General features: G+C 34.2%; 3 protein-coding genes and 1 pseudogene across 3 annotated transcripts; 2 read left to right on the forward strand and 2 right to left on the reverse strand.

The window, feature by feature from the left end:
• The first annotated feature begins 2,148 nt into the window (after nt 1–2,148).
• Nucleotides 2,149–2,922, forward strand: LOC122610935 (FAS1 domain-containing protein SELMODRAFT_448915-like). The gene has a single exon (XM_043783885.1). It carries the CDS (start codon nt 2,149–2,151, stop codon nt 2,920–2,922), a length of 774 nt encoding a protein of 257 aa, XP_043639820.1.
• Nucleotides 2,923–3,516: 594 nt separating this feature from the next.
• On the reverse strand, nt 3,517–6,504 carry LOC122579877 (annotated as a pseudogene).
• Nucleotides 6,505–8,546: 2,042 nt separating this feature from the next.
• On the reverse strand, nt 8,547–11,678 carry LOC122609956 (glyceraldehyde-3-phosphate dehydrogenase, cytosolic). The gene is made up of 12 exons (XM_043782916.1): nt 11,601–11,678; nt 11,482–11,514; nt 11,276–11,376; nt 10,593–10,708; nt 10,401–10,500; nt 10,126–10,272; nt 9,949–10,009; nt 9,543–9,640; nt 9,293–9,435; nt 9,120–9,203; nt 8,863–8,952; nt 8,547–8,772 (listed from the first exon to the last, which is right to left on the reverse strand). Exons 1-12 carry the CDS (start codon nt 11,602–11,604, stop codon nt 8,724–8,726), a joined length of 1,026 nt encoding a protein of 341 aa, XP_043638851.1. The 5' UTR covers nt 11,605–11,678; the 3' UTR covers nt 8,547–8,723.
• Nucleotides 11,679–15,753: 4,075 nt separating this feature from the next.
• LOC122579763 (mitotic spindle checkpoint protein MAD2) lies at nt 15,754–17,584 on the forward strand. The gene is made up of 7 exons (XM_043751991.1): nt 15,754–15,985; nt 16,093–16,108; nt 16,220–16,350; nt 16,459–16,579; nt 16,660–16,763; nt 16,876–16,997; nt 17,157–17,584. Exons 1-7 carry the CDS (start codon nt 15,913–15,915, stop codon nt 17,211–17,213), a joined length of 624 nt encoding a protein of 207 aa, XP_043607926.1. The 5' UTR covers nt 15,754–15,912; the 3' UTR covers nt 17,214–17,584.
• Nucleotides 17,585–18,396: the final 812 nt, after the last annotated feature.

The raw sequence follows: 18,396 nt of genomic DNA on the forward strand, positions 1-18,396 counted from the left end.
TTGTGATTACTACGATGCACCGAAACTCCAAACATATAGACGTATTCTTTTCAGAAACTCCATGGAAATGTTTCCGCGTACGAAACGTGTATGAAACATTTCCATGAATTTTATGTAGACCCCGAAACGTTATTTTGAAATTTTCATACCGTTTCTAATTAATATCAGGGTTTTAATGAACTTTTTTTTTATTCCAAAAGCAACTGCCATCTTAGCGATTGTACATATCCCCAAACCCAAGCATGCTATATTATATACATTATGATCAACATTCAATTTTTTCTATTCCAAAACCAATAACTAAACACTAAACATTCAATGAGTGATCACTAATCAAATATATGTTATACAATTATACATATACAATTATACATAATCTATCAAGTCTCAAATCTCTCTCTATAAAAAATCAATATAATTTATAACTGTATTTTTTTTTAATTGTCGTATCCGTTCTTGGACTTTTTAGTGTTACCGTTATCCGTTTCTGTATCGGTCTCGTACCCCTTTACGCTTTAGCTTACCCGTTTCAGTGCTACATAACAATGTTTATTTTGTTATTTATTCAAAAAAGACTGAACCAGTCCTCGTTTATATATAACTAGGATTTTTTTACCCGCACGATGTGCGGCTGCTTTAAAATGGTACTAAATAAAGTGAGATTTGAGTTAAACTTGCTTAAAAAAATATTTAATGAAACACTTAATATGTGAACAAATGAGTTAATGGAATGGTCAAATAATGATTGTAAAAAAACATATGGACGAACATAACATAACTATTTCAAAAAGGTATGATATTATACAAAGCTCTTAACTCATATAAGATGAATATAATTCAGTGGTGATAAAAAAAGCTTATAAACTTTAAATATTGCCACTAATGATTAATGCGATGAGAGTTCCAACTAACCAACAGCCTGAACAAACCTTTTTATAATTACCATAAAAAAAACGAAAGGAACCTCATATAAATGTTGAATAAAAAAGATAATAAAATATCATTAGGTATAGACGTGATTTTTTAAACTAAAGAGAAGTTATCATTTTATCTAATGAGAAGATCTTAGATTCTTACAATATATATTTATTTATTTTAACATATATAGGTTCATTTGTTTTCTAAATATATTGTTTATTTAAAGAAAAATATGGAGTTGACACATAGGATAAAATCTTATGTGACATTTTTTCAAATTAGTTTTAGATTGCAAGAGGGCTTAAAATGTTTGGTTAACTATTGTTTTATAAGAGTTATAGATATATAAAAAAACTCATGTCACTCAACTTAATATATAATACTCCGTATTTAATTAGCTATTGTTACATACAAAAAAAAATAATCATAAATAACTTCATAATAACAAACTACCTCATTCCTTTAAGTAACTAAGATTTTGAAATGGCCATATTATCTCTATTTTTTATTTACTAATTTAAACATCTTTACTTATTTACCTATAATACCCTTAAAAATCATATTAACCCCTTTTACATCAATTAATTTATATTTACTATCATTATCACCGTCGCCACACCTTTGTTGCTACCACCATCACCGCCGCGTGTAGTTAAATAGATCCAAAATTGTTTCATGTCACTGAATTCTTATGTATAAAGAGAGATAAATTGATAGATATAGATATTCAATGGTGTAGAATGATTACATGAGATTATCAGAAGGTCGGTTAATGATTAATTATCATACAAAAGGAAAAAAAATAAAGCGACCATAATATAATTACATGTAGCTCGATCTTCTACAATCATTTTAAAGGATAACTTGGATGATGTTAACATTATTTTGGTTGGATGATGTTGCTCTCACAAACCATTAAAATCATGAGGGGCTTTTTGACATATATAAAAATTGATTTAAGTGAATTTGTAAGAGCAACATCATCCGACAAAGATGATGTTAACATCATAAATCATTTTCTCTTAATTTTAATAATGTGCAAACCCAAATAAGTATATTACGAGTATTATAAAATACTTTATTGATTTAGAATCTAAGTTATGGAAATAACATTAATCCAATTAATTAACACAATCATCGATCACCACACTATTTAAACACATAGTATGAGCGGCAAAAGCAATCATTCAATCCCTTGACTAATTTCTTTCACACACACACACAAACACCATGTCAAATTATTTCCCCATTTTTCTCTTTTTCACAACGGTGGCCCTCACCACCCCCGCCACCATCTCCACCGATCTCCACCACCTCTCACCCGCTCTTTCCCCATTACCACCACCACCAACCACCGTACCAGCACCACCAGAATACATGCAACAACAACAACTAAAGAACATACTCGACGCGCTAATCGGGTCAGGAGACTTCACATCATGGCTAAACCTTCTGTTGAACCCCACAAACGCAAACACAACCACCACCATTCCAAGCAGCGCCACCATTTTCCTCCCGGGAAACGACGCGATTTCATCCTCGGCCGCGTCGTCGTTGATTTTCGACCCGTTCGTAATCCCGTACCATATCCTCCCTCACCATTTCACATTCTCAGACCTCCAATTATTCAAAACCCAAACAAGAATTCCCACTTTACTCCCCTCTAAAACCATCATTATCACAAACAACTCCCCTCATCATTTCACCATTGATGATTCTTTAATCATCCATCCTGATCTTTATTCAAACGACATCGTTTCTGTCCATGGCATTGACTCCATTCTTGATTACACTGTTTACGGTGACGCTGCTCAGAATCCGGCCGTCAATCTTTCTCCTCCCCCGCCACCGCCGCCGTCCTTGTTGCGGGTGGACGAAACCCCTTCTCCGGCCACTCCAGTTGTAAGCTCTTCAAGTAATGGCGGTTGTATTGTTTCTCGACCTGGTTTCTTGATGCACTTTCTTGTTACATTTTTCTGTCTTTTTAGTTTTGGAATTTACTGAATTTTTGGTTATATCTTTTTTTATTCTTTCAATGTTTTCAAGATTCTGTACTTCTGATTTCAGTTGATGTTGTTAAAGAAATTTACATAATTGGTCCCTCAAGAATTTTTTTTTGTTAATTTTAAGTTTCTATTAACTAACATATAACAAACTGGAAATTGTGAATTGTTGGCTTTTGTTTTGTGTGCTGTGTTATTCGTTTCGGTTGTGTTTGATTTTAACGATTAGTGATTTGATCCAATGGATGTGTATTGCTGATGAGGAAATCGTCTTTCTAAACACGAATTTAGAAAGTAACGATTAGTGATAAACTTTTCCGACTATACACTCTCTTACGGGCAATGGACCCGTTTCACAATGCCATATTAAACTCCAAAATCTAGCATTTCGGATGTAGCCACACCACCTATATTGATGTTAATCGCTAAATTTTATTTGTCGGTCAATGCTTATTGCATAATTTATTGAGGAAAAAACGATTCAGTCGTTTTTGTATAAAAATATGTAAAAGAAAGATCATGTCTTGGACCCTTGCAAAGCTGAGAAGCACTGTCTTGATGGGTTTTAGTGAACAAACTTCATCTTCTTCTTGGTGGTCAAATCAGCTACTATTACCAAGTTTCAAAAGAGGAGATTGAAGAAGTAGTTTATGAGTAAAACTTGTAGCTACCAACTGACTTAATTATTTGCCTTAGACCTCCGATGGGTGCTAAAATCATCAAGATTACTCCGATTACTATGCAAACCTGAAACATTCGGCACAGTCAGCAACTCATAGAAAAAGATCCCATTGGCAACGCTGAGTATATGACTAATGAATGAAGGAGTCATGACATACCCAATTTATGCACCAAGTTATGCTCCACCTTGCGGGCTTCTTGACTATTAGCCAAATGATGCAAGGAAGCTGCACAAGTAACAAAAGAATTAAATAATATAGGGGTATCTTAACAAGGATTCCTCAAGAATGTTTAACTTGATCTTAAGGGTGTGATAATTTACTTGAAAAGAACAGACCAATGGATTGTAGCCTTACATAATAGGACGTCGGTGCCAATGCAAAGCCTCCAAAGAACCCAAGAAGACCACCAAAGAAAGGGAATGTGATTCCAATAAAAGTGGTGATTGCTGCAACTAACACAAAGCAGGGGTGCCCAGTTTAAATATACCACAAATAAGCTGATTCAATCTTTTATGTAGTATCTCTTACAAAGTCTAGTTGGTTGATAACTGAATATACATATATAAGTGCATTCAAGTATTCCTTATGAGGCTGATGTCCGGTTCTCTAATAACTTATGTTTGGATTCTTCTAGAACTGTTCAATTAACCTTTTGAGAATTCACACATCACTATCACTTGTTTACAAACTAAATTATTCAGGTTATCTATAAATGATGAAAATGCTCGTCTTTTCTTGATTCTGGGCTACACATTGGTTAAAGAGGAACAAGTTTTAAAAGTACGATGGTATATAAGATCGTGAAACTACTAGTGTTTGTCGATTCTGCCCTATTCGTTACAAACAAAAAAAAAAGTAAACAAATTGCCATCCATATTGACACATCTAGAAAGTAGCAGTCTTACCAACAAATGATGTACGAACAGTGAACCGAAGAATAGCACTTGGACTGAACTTCATTGATTTCACCAAGAAGGTTTCAACCATGTCATACACTGGCATAGAATAAATCTGATTTTTTTTTCACGTCATCACATGAAACGTGTGAGAACATGGAATAACAAGACACGAGACACATAGTCATATATACCTGATAGCCACCAATGACATGAATAATGACAAACATGTTAGCCATGCCAATAAGCCATCTTGGATTACCGAGAGTGATGAGGATGTTGTCATCAACAGCGTTACCAAAGATGCAGTACCCTATTATGGCAACAGGAAAGTAGCAAATGGCAACAATAGTATATGCAACAACACAACCTAACCACATTGGTCCTTTAGAAGGCTTTTCAGGAGTCGAAGGAATGGTTGCTTGGATCTCCAAGACCACACTGTGACCAGCATACGAAAAAGCTATATCACCTATGGCACTGAATATACCAAACATTTGTCCCACAGTTGTTTTTGACCTCAAGCTATAATCCACATCTTCATCAATTCTCCTATTCAAGGCAGCTATCCAAGCAATAAATGAATAACTGCAAGTACCCGAAACAGTTATTGAGCAATGTATGGTGTAGATCCCTAAGTTCATGACCATCTTAGATTAAGACCAACTACCTCAGTGGTGGCATAATGGGCAGTATAGAGAGATAGGTAACGGGTCAAAATTGTTTGGCGTCAAACATGTAATTCTGGTCAAAAATGTTGACCTCCTTTGTTAATGTGTCAAATATGATCACAAAAAGTATACTATTTCAGTAATATTCTAGTTTATGAATAAAATGATTTTAGGGGTTATATACATAAAAACGCACTCAGGCACTCTGGACGATCTTCTAACTATGGAGCACTTCGACATATATACAAGTCAGCTGTAAAACAAAAACCCTTACGAGTTATGACCAGTTAGATCATGAATATTAGTATAACCCAAGTCAAAAGCTATCTCCGGCAACACCACAGAACATGTTGTCACATAGAAAGAGGTCCAGTTCAATGAATTAGAATAGGTTCATGGTTTATACCTCAAGGACATGACAGCAGCGGCCAAAGAGACACCAGTAATAGAGTTAACGTTGGGGAGATGAGCTAGCACAAATTGAACAGACGAGAAAATCAAGATGAAGTATGTTGTCCTCAAAGGGTTACAATCCGGACAGATCGATTCATGGAACTTCTGCAACGATTTACCTCCAATGACTATGTACACAATGCACGTACCGATTTCCACTACAAGTTGCTGAGGAACCACCACATAAAGTCCAAGCTTTTCACCGAAAGCATATTGACCTAGCTCATGGTACCTGTCAAACCTCTGCCAGGAACCATTTCATGCATCTCCACCATCTGCCACAATGTGTAAAACGTAATCACCCAAGACATGACTAGGCACGTGATACCGAAGCTCCTGCATCATAAGAATGACCAAATAACATTACATGAATAATTTAAAAAAGATATAGTTCCTAACAAACTTAACAGGTCATTGACCTCGTGCTCGTGGTATCAAGGTGACAACCAAGAGTCGTAAATTCAAATCTAAATTGGGACAAAGACCTTTTCTTCATAAATCCAACTATTCACATGTTCATATTTTATTCAAACTGGATTAAAGCATACTGCTAGCCCAAAGATTTTTACTGGGAGTGTGGGAGAAAGGCGTTCTAAAAAAGTCTGTCTATACTCTATATGATTATATCGTCAAAAAAATACCTTAGGACAACTAAACATGAAATCAAGAAAAAGCGTTTGTATATATACCATCCAAGTTCGGATATGGCATAAGGAAGACTAAGAACACCAGCTCCAACCATAGCAGTGACATTGTGAAACGCAGAGTACCACCACTTTGCGTTTCTTGATGAAGTGACCGGAAGCCAATCATCAATAGCTTTTTCCTCAGCAGTTCTAGTATCAAACTTTGAATCACCTCTAGTCTCCATAAGTACCACCTTTTTCAGTTACTTACGAAGATTTTGAGGTACAAAAATGAACCAAGATCAAGAATATATAGCAAAAGATAGACCTACGGATTTGAGTTGTGTCCTCAGATTTCAGCTAGAGTTTCTAAATATGGGTCCAACAATGTGATCACACATGTATTAGAAAATTTGGAAACTGAGAGGAAATGGAAGTTTGGCAGCAAAGGAGATATTTATCTGTATAACTGTAATTTGAATTAACCATGACTGCTCATTCTAATTTTGGAAATATTTTTGTAGATAACTAGAAGTAAAAAAGTGAAAGAAGATGAGACTATGAGAATGCCTGCTGTTGCTACTATCAACTTCTTGTATATGTACAGATTTATACATTTTAAATGTTTTGTAGACATTGTGTTTTTTTTTTAGTTTCCTAATGCTAACTATAAATTTATCATATGATTTTTTTTTTGAACGACAAATTTGGGTTCAGCGCCATGTCTCTTCATATACCCAACTCCAATTCCAGAGGAAACCCATTATGGGAAAACCCCTGTCTCCATTCCTGGGAGCACTTTGCTCACACCAAGATTTGAACCCATGATCTCACAGTCTCAGGCTCCACCTACCAATCCATCTATTGATTATTGGGACAAATTTATCATATGATACTATCCCTAAATATAATCGTACTATCCCTAAATATAATCTTACCGAATAGATCTTTGGCCTAATTGCAGATATATGCATGGTGATGGGTCAAAATATAACTAGATTACAGTATTAGTTGACAAAAAAGAGGTTGAGTTAACCACCAAATACTACTAGCGTTTCCTACTTCATGTTCTCGTCTCTCGAGTTGCAGTAGAGAACAATCTGAACCGAGCCAATTCTTTCTAGATTTGCTTCACTTTACAACTATAACATACATGCAGTTCTTACTAATTATCAGCAGATTGTAAAACCATTATTATCATACTAACTTTTCGAATCCTTGAACACAAAATGAAATGATTGCATGCATATTTTGCTATTAATCAGGTGTACCTTTTTTTAACCAGGACTCTCAAAAAAACCCTATTAATCCACCCCCACAAATGTGGAAAATGGGACTCGAACCCAGGTAGATCCTCCCAAGGTCAAAGACCTTACCAATGGGCCACCAACCCCATTGGCAGGTGTACCTTTTTTTATGCATTTTATTTCATATAATTGACACTTCTTAGCCCTGTCATTAGCAAAAGTTGGTATCCTAACTATAAACCCTTAGCTAACAGTAAAAGAAGAAAAAAAATGAAAGCCAAGTTGGTGTTTTGATATGTTGCCTGACGTTTTTGTTTCATCCAGTTTCAGGTCATTGCAGGAACATGGCTAAACACTCTGATGTATGCGTGTTAAAAGCAATTAAGAGTTAGACCACTCTGATGCAAGAATCAAGAATGGGTTTCAGGTAGGTGAAGCCTAATAAACAATCACAAAGCCATAAATGGATCATGAACACTATCACTTCCCCTATTCTTAAGGAATTCCATTATTGTCCAAGTTTTTCGCATTTTTGTAAGGGAGCTACATCTTCATTTAATCAAACGAAAATTGCAGGGAAAGTACTATAACATACAACCCAACAATTGATGAATCGCAAACATCGCTTTGGTCCAAGACCTGGGGTATGATATGAGGACAAGTGTTTTATTCATTACAATAAATAAATAGCATATAGTCATCTTGACAGATTAGGATGGGGTATGAGATCTGGAATAGGTTTTTAGTTTACAGAAAGAGGTGGTGAAAGAGAGCCAGAGAGGCGCTTGGTTAGCTAAACGGTATTGTTCATAAAAGGCGACCCAGTGCTAGACCGCTAATGGTGCATTGTTTAGATTTTGCATAACCTTTCAACTATTTTCATGCTGCATTAATATGGTCACAATTGGAACAAACAATTATAGTATCCCAAACTACAAGGGGCATCCACTGTTCTCAATGTTGCAAAAGACTGATCTCTTTCATAGATACCTTATAAGTACATACCTACATACCTTACTCATGTCATGTTCAAATACAATATGAACACGTCAAAGAACCAAAATTCTTATTATTCCATACATGTAACCATACCAGTTTATCCAATGAACGACATAACCAAAAAGCTAATTTCTAGACAATTATAGCAAAGTTCTCAAAATATAAGTAGACAGAAAAAACAAAACAAACAAACAAAATGGCCCAAAATGAAACCAGCAGCAGAATATTTAGGCTTGAACAGATGCAATGTGGCAAATCAAGTCGATAACACGGGAGCTGCAGAAGCAAAAATCAAAATTAACAGATGAACGATGTTCAAGTATCTTAATTTAATGTGAAAAGATATAGGAGGGACAATGTAAGTACCTGTATCCCCATTCATTGTCATACCATGACACAAGCTTCACAAAGTTGTCATTCAATGCAATTCCAGCTTTGGCATCGAAGATGCTCGACCTGGAAAGCAAAAGTAACAAGAAACATGGTTCAGATCCAATTAAGAACTGTATCTGAGGAATTTATCTTGTACTTGGCTTTGGTTAACCAATTGAGCATTCATGTTGAATCGAATTACAAGTAATTTAGTCTCCAGCTTACGTGTGTACTTTATACAAGGTCATTACCTGCTGTCACCAACAAAGTCTGTGGATACAAGATCGTCCTCAGTGTATCCTAAAATACCCTTGAGCTTGCCCTCTGATTCCTCTCTGAATTACCAAAACAGCAAAAATTATTGTGAATAATTTACATTCACTTGATTAATGGTCCATGTGTTCATAGTAATTCTAACACTCACTTAATGGCAGCCTTGATTTCCTCATATGTAGCCTTCTTCTCAAGCCTTACCGTCAAATCCACAACTGAAACATCAACAGTTGGGACACGGAAGGACATTCCAGTCAACTTTCCATTAAGGGCTGGCAGAACTTTACCAACAGCCTAAAAGAACATTCATAATATATGTTGTTTAATTGATGGTCAACATTTCCCTTAAAAGCCAAAATTATGTGCCTGGTAAGTGCAATTATAGTGGCACTATGTGTTACCTTAGCAGCTCCAGTGCTGCTGGGGATGATGTTGAAAGAAGCAGCCCGTCCACCTCTCCAATCCTTCATTGATGGGCCATCCACAGTCTTTTGAGTGGCTGGAATGTTGTTCAACAAAGTTAAAACATATTTTTATGAACAATGCAATAACCTGATAGGTGCATGTAAACATTATAATTTCAACCCATATATATAACTTCTAATGTGTCAAATGGGTGAACTTAAAAGAATTTGTTAAAATCCAACAAATACCCATAGTGCATACGAATACATACATCATGATCCAATTTGACCTTTCTTAATTTTTTTTTTTGCCAGTTCTGACCTTTATCAGTTTAAACACATTACCCAACCCACCCATACTGCCACCTCTAGAATGTCAATAACCAGCTAAAAGACTACATACCAGTGATAGAATGCACAGTAGTCATAAGACCCTCAACAATGCCAAACCTGTCATTAATGACCTGAAAGTTTCATAAAGCAGTATGCATCAGATAAACTCTTCATTTCAGTCGGAAAAAGTGCCAAAAAGTACAAGAGATGGACAACATAATAACAGTTGAAATGGAGAACATATAACCTTAGCCAATGGAGCAAGACAGTTGGTTGTGCAACTAGCATTTGAAACAATGTCAAGTTCAGGTTTATATTCCTTCTCATTGACACCCATAACAAACATAGGAGCATCCTTGCTTGGGGCAGAGATGATGACTTTCTTTGCACCACCCTGATTAGACAAAAGCAATACAAGTAAATCAATGATCATTAAATCATATATGGTAAACAACAACCTCTCAGACAATTAAACATGGCCCATTCTAAAAAATTATCTAAAAACCATATATTCAATCCAACCTTCAAGTGAGCAGCAGCCTTATCCTTGTCAGTGAAGACTCCAGTAGACTCCACAACGAAATCAGCTCCGGCTTCACCCCATGGAATATCTTCTGGGTTTCTAAATGAAATAACAAGACAAACATTAGACGTAAGTTATTTCATGGAAAACATCCCCAAACATAGCTTAAAGAGATTTCTGATCAAAGTTACCTAATTCCAAAAACAGTGACTGGCTTCTCGCCGAAAAGAAGGGTCTTCTCATCCTTTACCTTTAGCTCATGGTGCTTCCATTGGCCATGAACACTATCGTATTTGAACATATATGTCTGCATTTACAATTAACAGGGAAATATATATGTGTAAAAGACGAGACCACCATTATACCCACTTAAGTACTATCCTGGCCTTGGCCCCGCCGAGTGCCGAGGATGATTCAACAAACTACTACATTAGGCATGAGGACACACCTACAACAATCTCTATGTTCAGTCAAACATCTATACAGACACACACACATCAATTTGAACATATATTAAAAATCCAAAGCATACTGACAATAGTAATATTGTGAACGCCTCGTAAATGATTGTAACACCTTATTTGTTCATTCAAACGTTCGCACTTTCAGTTTGGTGCTTAGGGTCTATGATCTGGTCACACTTTGAAAATCAAGACACACACACATTCACAAATCCTTAAATCATCGGCATAGATAGATACGACAGATCCACCCTATTACCTAAACTATCGCATCCCATTACATAGTACAGGATTACGGATATATGTATTTTTAACTGGTTTAAACAACTAATGACATATACTTACACATATATGTATACATTATACATATAGATACAAATGTTATATAAGTGAAAAAAGAATAAATTGGTTACCATATAATCAGTGGTAATGAAGGGGTCATTAACAGCAACAAGCTCAACATCATCTCTTTGAAGTGCAACTCTTGCTACTAAACGTCCGATTCTTCCGAAACCTTTAAAAACAATCCACGTACACAAACACACAGAATTTTAAAAGAAAAAAAAAATGTAACAAATTGTAGAAAATATATATGTAAAACACAATAAGTTATAAGTACCGTTAATTCCGATCTTAATCTTCTTGTCAGATCCTACAAAAGAATAAACGAATATACATGAAATTAGAAGAAAATTTACCAGCTGAAAAAACGCGAGGAGAATGTGGATGAGAACTTACCCATGGTAATAGTAATTTTTACGAAAGAAAGAGATTTCTATAGATGAAAAATGTTACGAGTAGAGTATGTGATGTGTAAAACATTATGAGACGTTATTTATAGGGGGACGGCGGGTTAGAAAAAATCGGTGGGTCACATGAGTCACGTGATGGCGAGCTTGGAGAAAAAGAAATCCACACGACTTCTAGAATTATGAAGTTTCGAGTTGCTGACAAACCCATGGGCCTATTGAATTCTTTCTAGTTGAATTGAATGAAATAAATAGAAAGTAAATAAACTGAAAAGTATGCATTGTTTTGTAATTGTATGATGATTTCCATTTTGGCAAAATGATCGTGTGACAAGACTATTTTTTGGTTTACTTTTCTGTATGTAGTGTCTATTGAATAAAAGTAAAATCATATTGCATACATTTATATATATGGGAAATATATATATATATATGAGAAAACTTGATTATAAAAGACCAAAAGTTATGATGATGTTTATTAGTTATGTAATTTATTTTTAATATATGCAGTAATCTCTTATATAAATAAAATAAGATTGTGATGACATAATATGTTTTTAAAAAAATCTTATTTGGCATTATTAAACTTTTTCTTGTTAATTATTTTTTTTTTATATAATTAATTTATGACATCATTTTTTGAATTTAAATTTTTAGTCCCTTCATTTGAAAGTTTTTAAATCTTTTAAGTCCAATGTATAATAACATTGCTTACTTGCCTTTAAAATATAGACATTTTTACTTACGTTTTTTTTTATGTTTCATTTATGATAATAAACATGTATTTACGAAACTTGTTTAGAAATACCCGGGTTTAACCCGGGATAATTAACTAGTAATCTAAAATAAACGAAAATTGATTTTTTATTTTTATTTTTATGGAAATGATATGAGACAAAGTTGTCTTGGAGAAAAGGAAACCAAAACTACAAATACGATTTCAAGATCAAAGGCTGGTTACTAAGAAACCCATGGGCCGGCTAATTGTTTAGAGTGAAATTATTTTCAAAAAATTGTGTATTTTGGAATGGAAGTCAAATAACGTGGATAAAGTTGACAATTTTGACACGAAACTTGTTAACACGACACGATACGACTTGTGCTTAACAGGTTTTGTGTTTGGGCTTAACACGTTCGTGTTCGGACCTGTTACGACACGATAATTTTCATATCTTAACAAGTCCGAACCTGTTAGACCTGTTAAAAACATATTAAAATTTTTAATTTAAAAAATAATATATATAATGTTAAGAGTGAAGGTTTAGTTCTTATAAACCCACCATACTTCAAGGGTTGTTTTAAAAATTATTTAAGCTGCACGTGAGTGATACAAAGTTAGAAACAAACAAATATCTTTTTCACAAACTATTCATTTTCATATCTACATCTCACTCTCTTTCTCTCGAAATTAAAAGAAAAAAAAAATGATTATGACAGCCCTTAAGGCTGTCACTAACAACATATTACATGCTTAAAAACTTGTACATTATATATTAAAAACCGCCCCCTGATTTTTCTAACAGCAAGGTACAAATTTTAATGCACCCAATTAGTTTTTATTGACAACCCTAAGGGTTGTCACTAACAAAACCCTAAAAAAAACCATAAAACTTAAAACAAAAATCTATCTTATATTTTCATTATCAAATCTGTCTCTATATTTATCTATCTCTTGGGATGTATCTATCTACGACAGTGGCGGTGGCCGATATGGCTTTGAATCTTTGATATTGTCGATGGCAGTTACGACCGTGGCGGCGAACACGAGATGATCTACGGATTTTCAGATCTACGTGTGATTTATACAATAGTTGCGGCATCAAAGTTTTCAACACCACCAGATCGTTCTTCTTTTTCATTTTTATTTTTCTATGGATGTAGCGTTTTTGTATACATGTGTTTTTATACATTTATAGATATAGAGATAGATCTAAAGATTTGATATAGATATAGAGACTGATAATCTGATAAACACATGAATATGAATCTTAGTTTACATCTAAAAAGCAAAGTTAAATTAACAGGTTTCTTAGCAAGTTTTTATCGTGTTACCTGTTAATTGTTGTATCGTGTTCATGTTTGGAAAAAATGACACAATTACTTATTGTGTCTTGTTCGTGTTCTACTCTAAGAGGTCTCATGTCTTATCGTGTCGTGTCTTAACAGGTGGTGTTGAACCTGTTATGTCAGCTCTAAACGTGGACAATGGAAGTTGGATGCCCAATTGTTTAACTTCAATAGTTTTTTTTTTAAGGTATAAGAGCATTTTTGGAAAAGTCTTGTATTCCAATGGAAAAAAGCTTTTAAAAGCTTAAAGTTAATTAAAATATAATTTAAAGATAAAAAAGTTGATGAAAAGCTTAATTTCTACCCACTTATAGGTTATGTAAGAACCCTATATTTGTACTAAATGAATATATTTTATTTAACTTGAAGATCTAAAAAGGTTTTTACCATTGGAGTACAAGACTTTTTTTAAAAAACCTCTTACACTTTTTTACAAAAAAAAAGTTATTGAAAACAAACAATTGGGGATGCTCTAAGTTCATATCTAATAGAAGTCTCATTTAATCACTTAGTCTCATATCAACTGTCTAGCTAGACCCTCTTTGAGTAAACTGGCGTAGGGGATGTTGACTTGTAAAATTGGGATCGAATCGTGATTCTCTATGGTTTTGGGCATTTACCTCTTGAACATGTGAGTACGCGTGGAACCCCTCACATACTAATTTTTTAATAATTTTTTGCTTAATGAATAAATGTTTGACCCGCGTGAATTTTATGAATTAAAAAATTAATATGTGAGTATTGCACACCAAAGATTAAGTACCTAACAACCTTATAAGTAAATAAATGGTTGTTTGTGAAAGAAATGAATATGTTATTTGTTATGGGTAAAAAGTATATTTAGGAAAGATGAATGAAAAATTAACATGACATACTGATTAAACTGTTTGTGAGAAAAACAAACTTTGAATCATTATTAACAATCTTAGTCTTTTTGGATTGCTAAGGAAAATTGGAGAACACAAAACTTAAAACCGACTCACCTTGATGTACATTAGTGTTCGATTCATATAAATTGGTTGGTTATAATTTATAAAGGATGTCCCAAAACCCACCCAGCCACCCCAACGGGTTTTGGTAAAGATAATTGTCTACAAACATTGCAGGGCCAGTCCCAAAAATTTATAAGTGTTGGCCGAGCGTCAAAAAAGGCCACATAGGCTAAGCGCAATAAATTATGTCTATACATATTTTTTTAACAACGAGTTTATGGACGATAAATGGTATATTAGTAAACATAACAAAAATTATTTTTCAAGAAACTAAAAAAAAATGCAAAATCATAAAATAAAAGTTTGTAATTAATCGTTATCTACATAAAATAAAAACAAAGAGAAAAGTATCACCTGCAAATTAAAAGAAAGACGGAGACAAGTACAATTTGTGATCACAGTGACAGAATGAGAGCACCGCTTGACTTCGATTATTATGACTGCTTTGACTTTTTTTTCCCCTTTATAGTCCGCTAAAAGTTTTAATTTTATATTATATATATAGGGGTTATGTATTGTAAAACAAATATTAAAGTAAAACAAATAAGACAAGATCTTCACCTTTAGATCATGATTAAATTGATGTACGAAGATTTTCACGAAGCAATTGATGCACGGTGATTTTCATTATCCACGGTGATTTTGAGTGAAGAGAAACATATTGTTTTATCTGTTTTACTTTAATACTTGTTTTATTCTACCTAATACCAATATATATAACATTAAAAAAAAATCGGGCCCCTTAAAAAAACAGGTCTTGGCCCGTCGCCCACTTTGTCCACCCTTAAGACCGGCCCTGAAACATCGCATGCACGGGAAGTGATATTTATTCAACAAATATTAGTCATCTACAACAAATGTATAAAATTTATTACGCAGTGTACAACTGTATTATGCAAGATTTATTGTAGATGACTAAAACTTGACCCTTGTTAATAAACTTAACCCAGGCCTTTTACAGTAAAAAATAACAATCCATGGGTTTTGGTAAAGAACTTTGAATCTCATATGGTGGGACCCATTTATCGAACCGTTAAGCCCGCACCCGCACCATTCTTTATTATTCTATTCTTCCAACAAATAGACCGTTTTGCTTATCCCCCGGACACAAAAAGTAGCCGTTGCTCACTAACCATCTATATCCATTTCATCTATCTAAACCCGGTCTCTTTCTTCTACTTAACAAATTGTTTTTTCATAAAACACATACATAACCTGTTCGACGAAATTCCTATTACACAAATGGCTTCAAGAACTGCCAGCAAAGACATCATCACTCTCCGTGGATCCACTGCCATCGTTAGCGAGTTTTTCGGTACATATCGTCTCTCGTTTTTCTCATCACTATGTTAATTTCTGGGTTCTTCTTTGACACTGATATATAAAATTTTTTTTTTTTTTATCTATGTAACCCCCTTTCAGGTTATGCAGCAAACAGGTAATAATTTTTGTACCAATTTCCCTTTTTTAGGGTTTTGTTTTAATGAAATGTGTAGTATTTTGTAAATGCTAATATTGTTGGGGTGATCGGGTGTAATGAAATGTGTAGTATTTTGTACAATCGTGGAGTGTATCCCGAAGAAACTTTCGGAAGAGTGAAGAAATATGGACTTCCATTGTTGTTATCTCAAGACGAGGCTGTTAAGACTTTTATTGCAAATTTGAATACACAGCTTTCGGGTAAAGTTTTGATATCACGAAAAAGTTTCAAACTTTTTGGTGAATTTTGCGTTTTTAATGTTTATGTTTCAGGGTTTCATATTTGGGGATTATTTATTATATGTGTAGAGTGGTTGGAAGCTGGGAAGTTACAAAGGATTGTTCTTGTGATTATGAGTAAGGCCACTGATGAAGTACTTGAAAGGTGGAATTTCAGTATAGAGTCTGATAAAGAAGTTGTTGAGAAAGGGTATGTGTTATATTTGTTGCACTTTTTGTTAGTATACCCACCCGTTGTTTTCGTGTGGATTGATGTTTGTTAATTGTCAGGGTATCGAGGGAAAAGAGTGATAAAGAAATCATGAGGGAGATCCAAGCTATTATGAGACAAATTGCATCCAGCATTACATACTTGCCATGCCTTGATGAACCCTGTTAGTATTATTTTGTAGGCTTTAAGTTATTTTTAACTTTTTAAGAGCATAAGAATCAATTTTGATGAATGTGAGTATTATGTTCAATTCATTTATTATGTTTAACTTGCAGGTATCTTTGATGTGTTAGCATATACTGATAATGATGTTGAGGTGCCTTTCACTTGGACAGAAAGTGACCCTAAACTGATAACAAATCCCCAAATGGTGAAATTGCATTCTTTCGATACCAAGGTAATTATCGATTTTTGGATATATGTTGAACTGTAAAAGTTTGAGATTCAGTTTTAGTGGAAAAGAAATGAGATTGATTGACATTTGGTGTACCATGGTAATGATATGGTTTATGTTTGGCAAATGCCCTAACATTGTATTCTTGTTTTTATGATGCAGATACACAAGGTTGACACTATGGTGTCTTACAAGAATGATGAATGGGATGAGCAATAAGAAATGGGATTGTTCTTTAATCTTGTATTACTGTGTTTTTCTTGTTCATCCTCGAAGATTAACGTGAATCATTTTGATTCACTTTTGTGTAAGCTATGTCGGGTAATAGTTTGGATCTGGAAACTTGTTTTCTTGGCTTTCATGGCAGATGTCTTAAGAGAAATTCTGTGAAATTCGGAAGAATCTGTTTCATGAAAATTGTTATCTTTTCTTCACAATTGTCTATTATCTATATCACCAAATAGTACAGTTGTGATTTTTTGATCCAAAAGCTTTAGGTCTTTCGACATGTTTAGGACTCGCCAGTCCTTTTTGTACTGGGTATTGTGTATCGTGTGGGTGTACGATTCGACCAGGCCTTTTAAGTTAAACCCACGGCCCTTCCTGTATTACTGTGTTCACTTGATGTGTTCACAACTGACTACAGATAGAACACACATCTTACTGGCAGTGTTTCGCCCAAAGCATTTTCTTCGCATATGAATTGGATCACTGTTTACAATCCTCAGTTTTATCATCGCAAGTGTTTCATGTTTTGCCTTTTTATTCTCAATATCGATTTCTTTACTCTTACAACTTGGATTTGTCGAAAGGTATCAAATGTATGAAAATTGGTAAAATTGATGAAATTGGGGTATTTTTTTGTGACAACTAGGATCTGTCGAAAAGCAAACCACCATCCATTAAGCTTGATGAATACAAAATATTTCCAGAAATTGTGAATCATTTGAATCAAGATTTGAATCAGAACTGTTTGAAAAAAAAAAAGAAAAATTTAGTTTACGAATCAGAAGCTGGCTTAAATTGAAACTCGAAGTAAAGTTTTTTTTTATGTTTATTGCCCATCTATGTTCCAAAATTACATTTGATTATGATTTCAAACAGTTTTCATCTCATTATAACTTATAAGCACCTGTGCACCACAACTTTTGAACTTCAAACTTGGAATCCTCATCGTAATACATTCCAAAATCATATCTTTCACTCTAACATTAGAATTGTTATCATGCCTAAGTAATCTGCCATTCCTTTCCTTCCAAATCCAATACACACTAGCAGCAAAACAAATTATCTGAATACAATTCCGCAGTCTTGGAAACTCGGAGTAAAGTTATTCTCGTGTAAATCACATAGATTCATACATAACAAATGCTTCTATTCGAATGCCTTTACAGTGATTGGA

The sequence above is a fragment of the Erigeron canadensis genome, chromosome 8, assembly GCF_010389155.1.
Source record: "Erigeron canadensis isolate Cc75 chromosome 8, C_canadensis_v1, whole genome shotgun sequence".
Taxonomy (NCBI): domain Eukaryota; kingdom Viridiplantae; phylum Streptophyta; class Magnoliopsida; order Asterales; family Asteraceae; genus Erigeron; species Erigeron canadensis.

Bases quoted from the DNA above. Each gene is read 5' to 3' on its own strand.
- LOC122610935 (XM_043783885.1), top strand. From the start codon at position 2,149: ATGTCAAATTATTTCCCCATTTTTCTCTTTTTCACAACGGTGGCCCTC.
- LOC122609956 (XM_043782916.1), bottom strand. The intron at 10,501-10,592 runs GTAACTTTGATC...TATTTCATTTAG, and splicing joins GTCACTGTTTTTGGAATTAG to AAACCCAGAAGATATTCCAT. The intron at 10,273-10,400 runs GTTGGATTGAAT...TTGTCTAATCAG, and splicing joins AGGCTGCTGCTCACTTGAAG to GGTGGTGCAAAGAAAGTCAT.
- LOC122579763 (XM_043751991.1), top strand. From the start codon at position 15,913: ATGGCTTCAAGAACTGCCAGCAAAGACATCATCACTCTCCGTGGATCC. The intron at 16,351-16,458 runs GTAAAGTTTTGA...TTATATGTGTAG, and splicing joins TTTGAATACACAGCTTTCGG to AGTGGTTGGAAGCTGGGAAG. The intron at 16,580-16,659 runs GTATGTGTTATA...GTTAATTGTCAG, and splicing joins AAAGAAGTTGTTGAGAAAGG to GGTATCGAGGGAAAAGAGTG.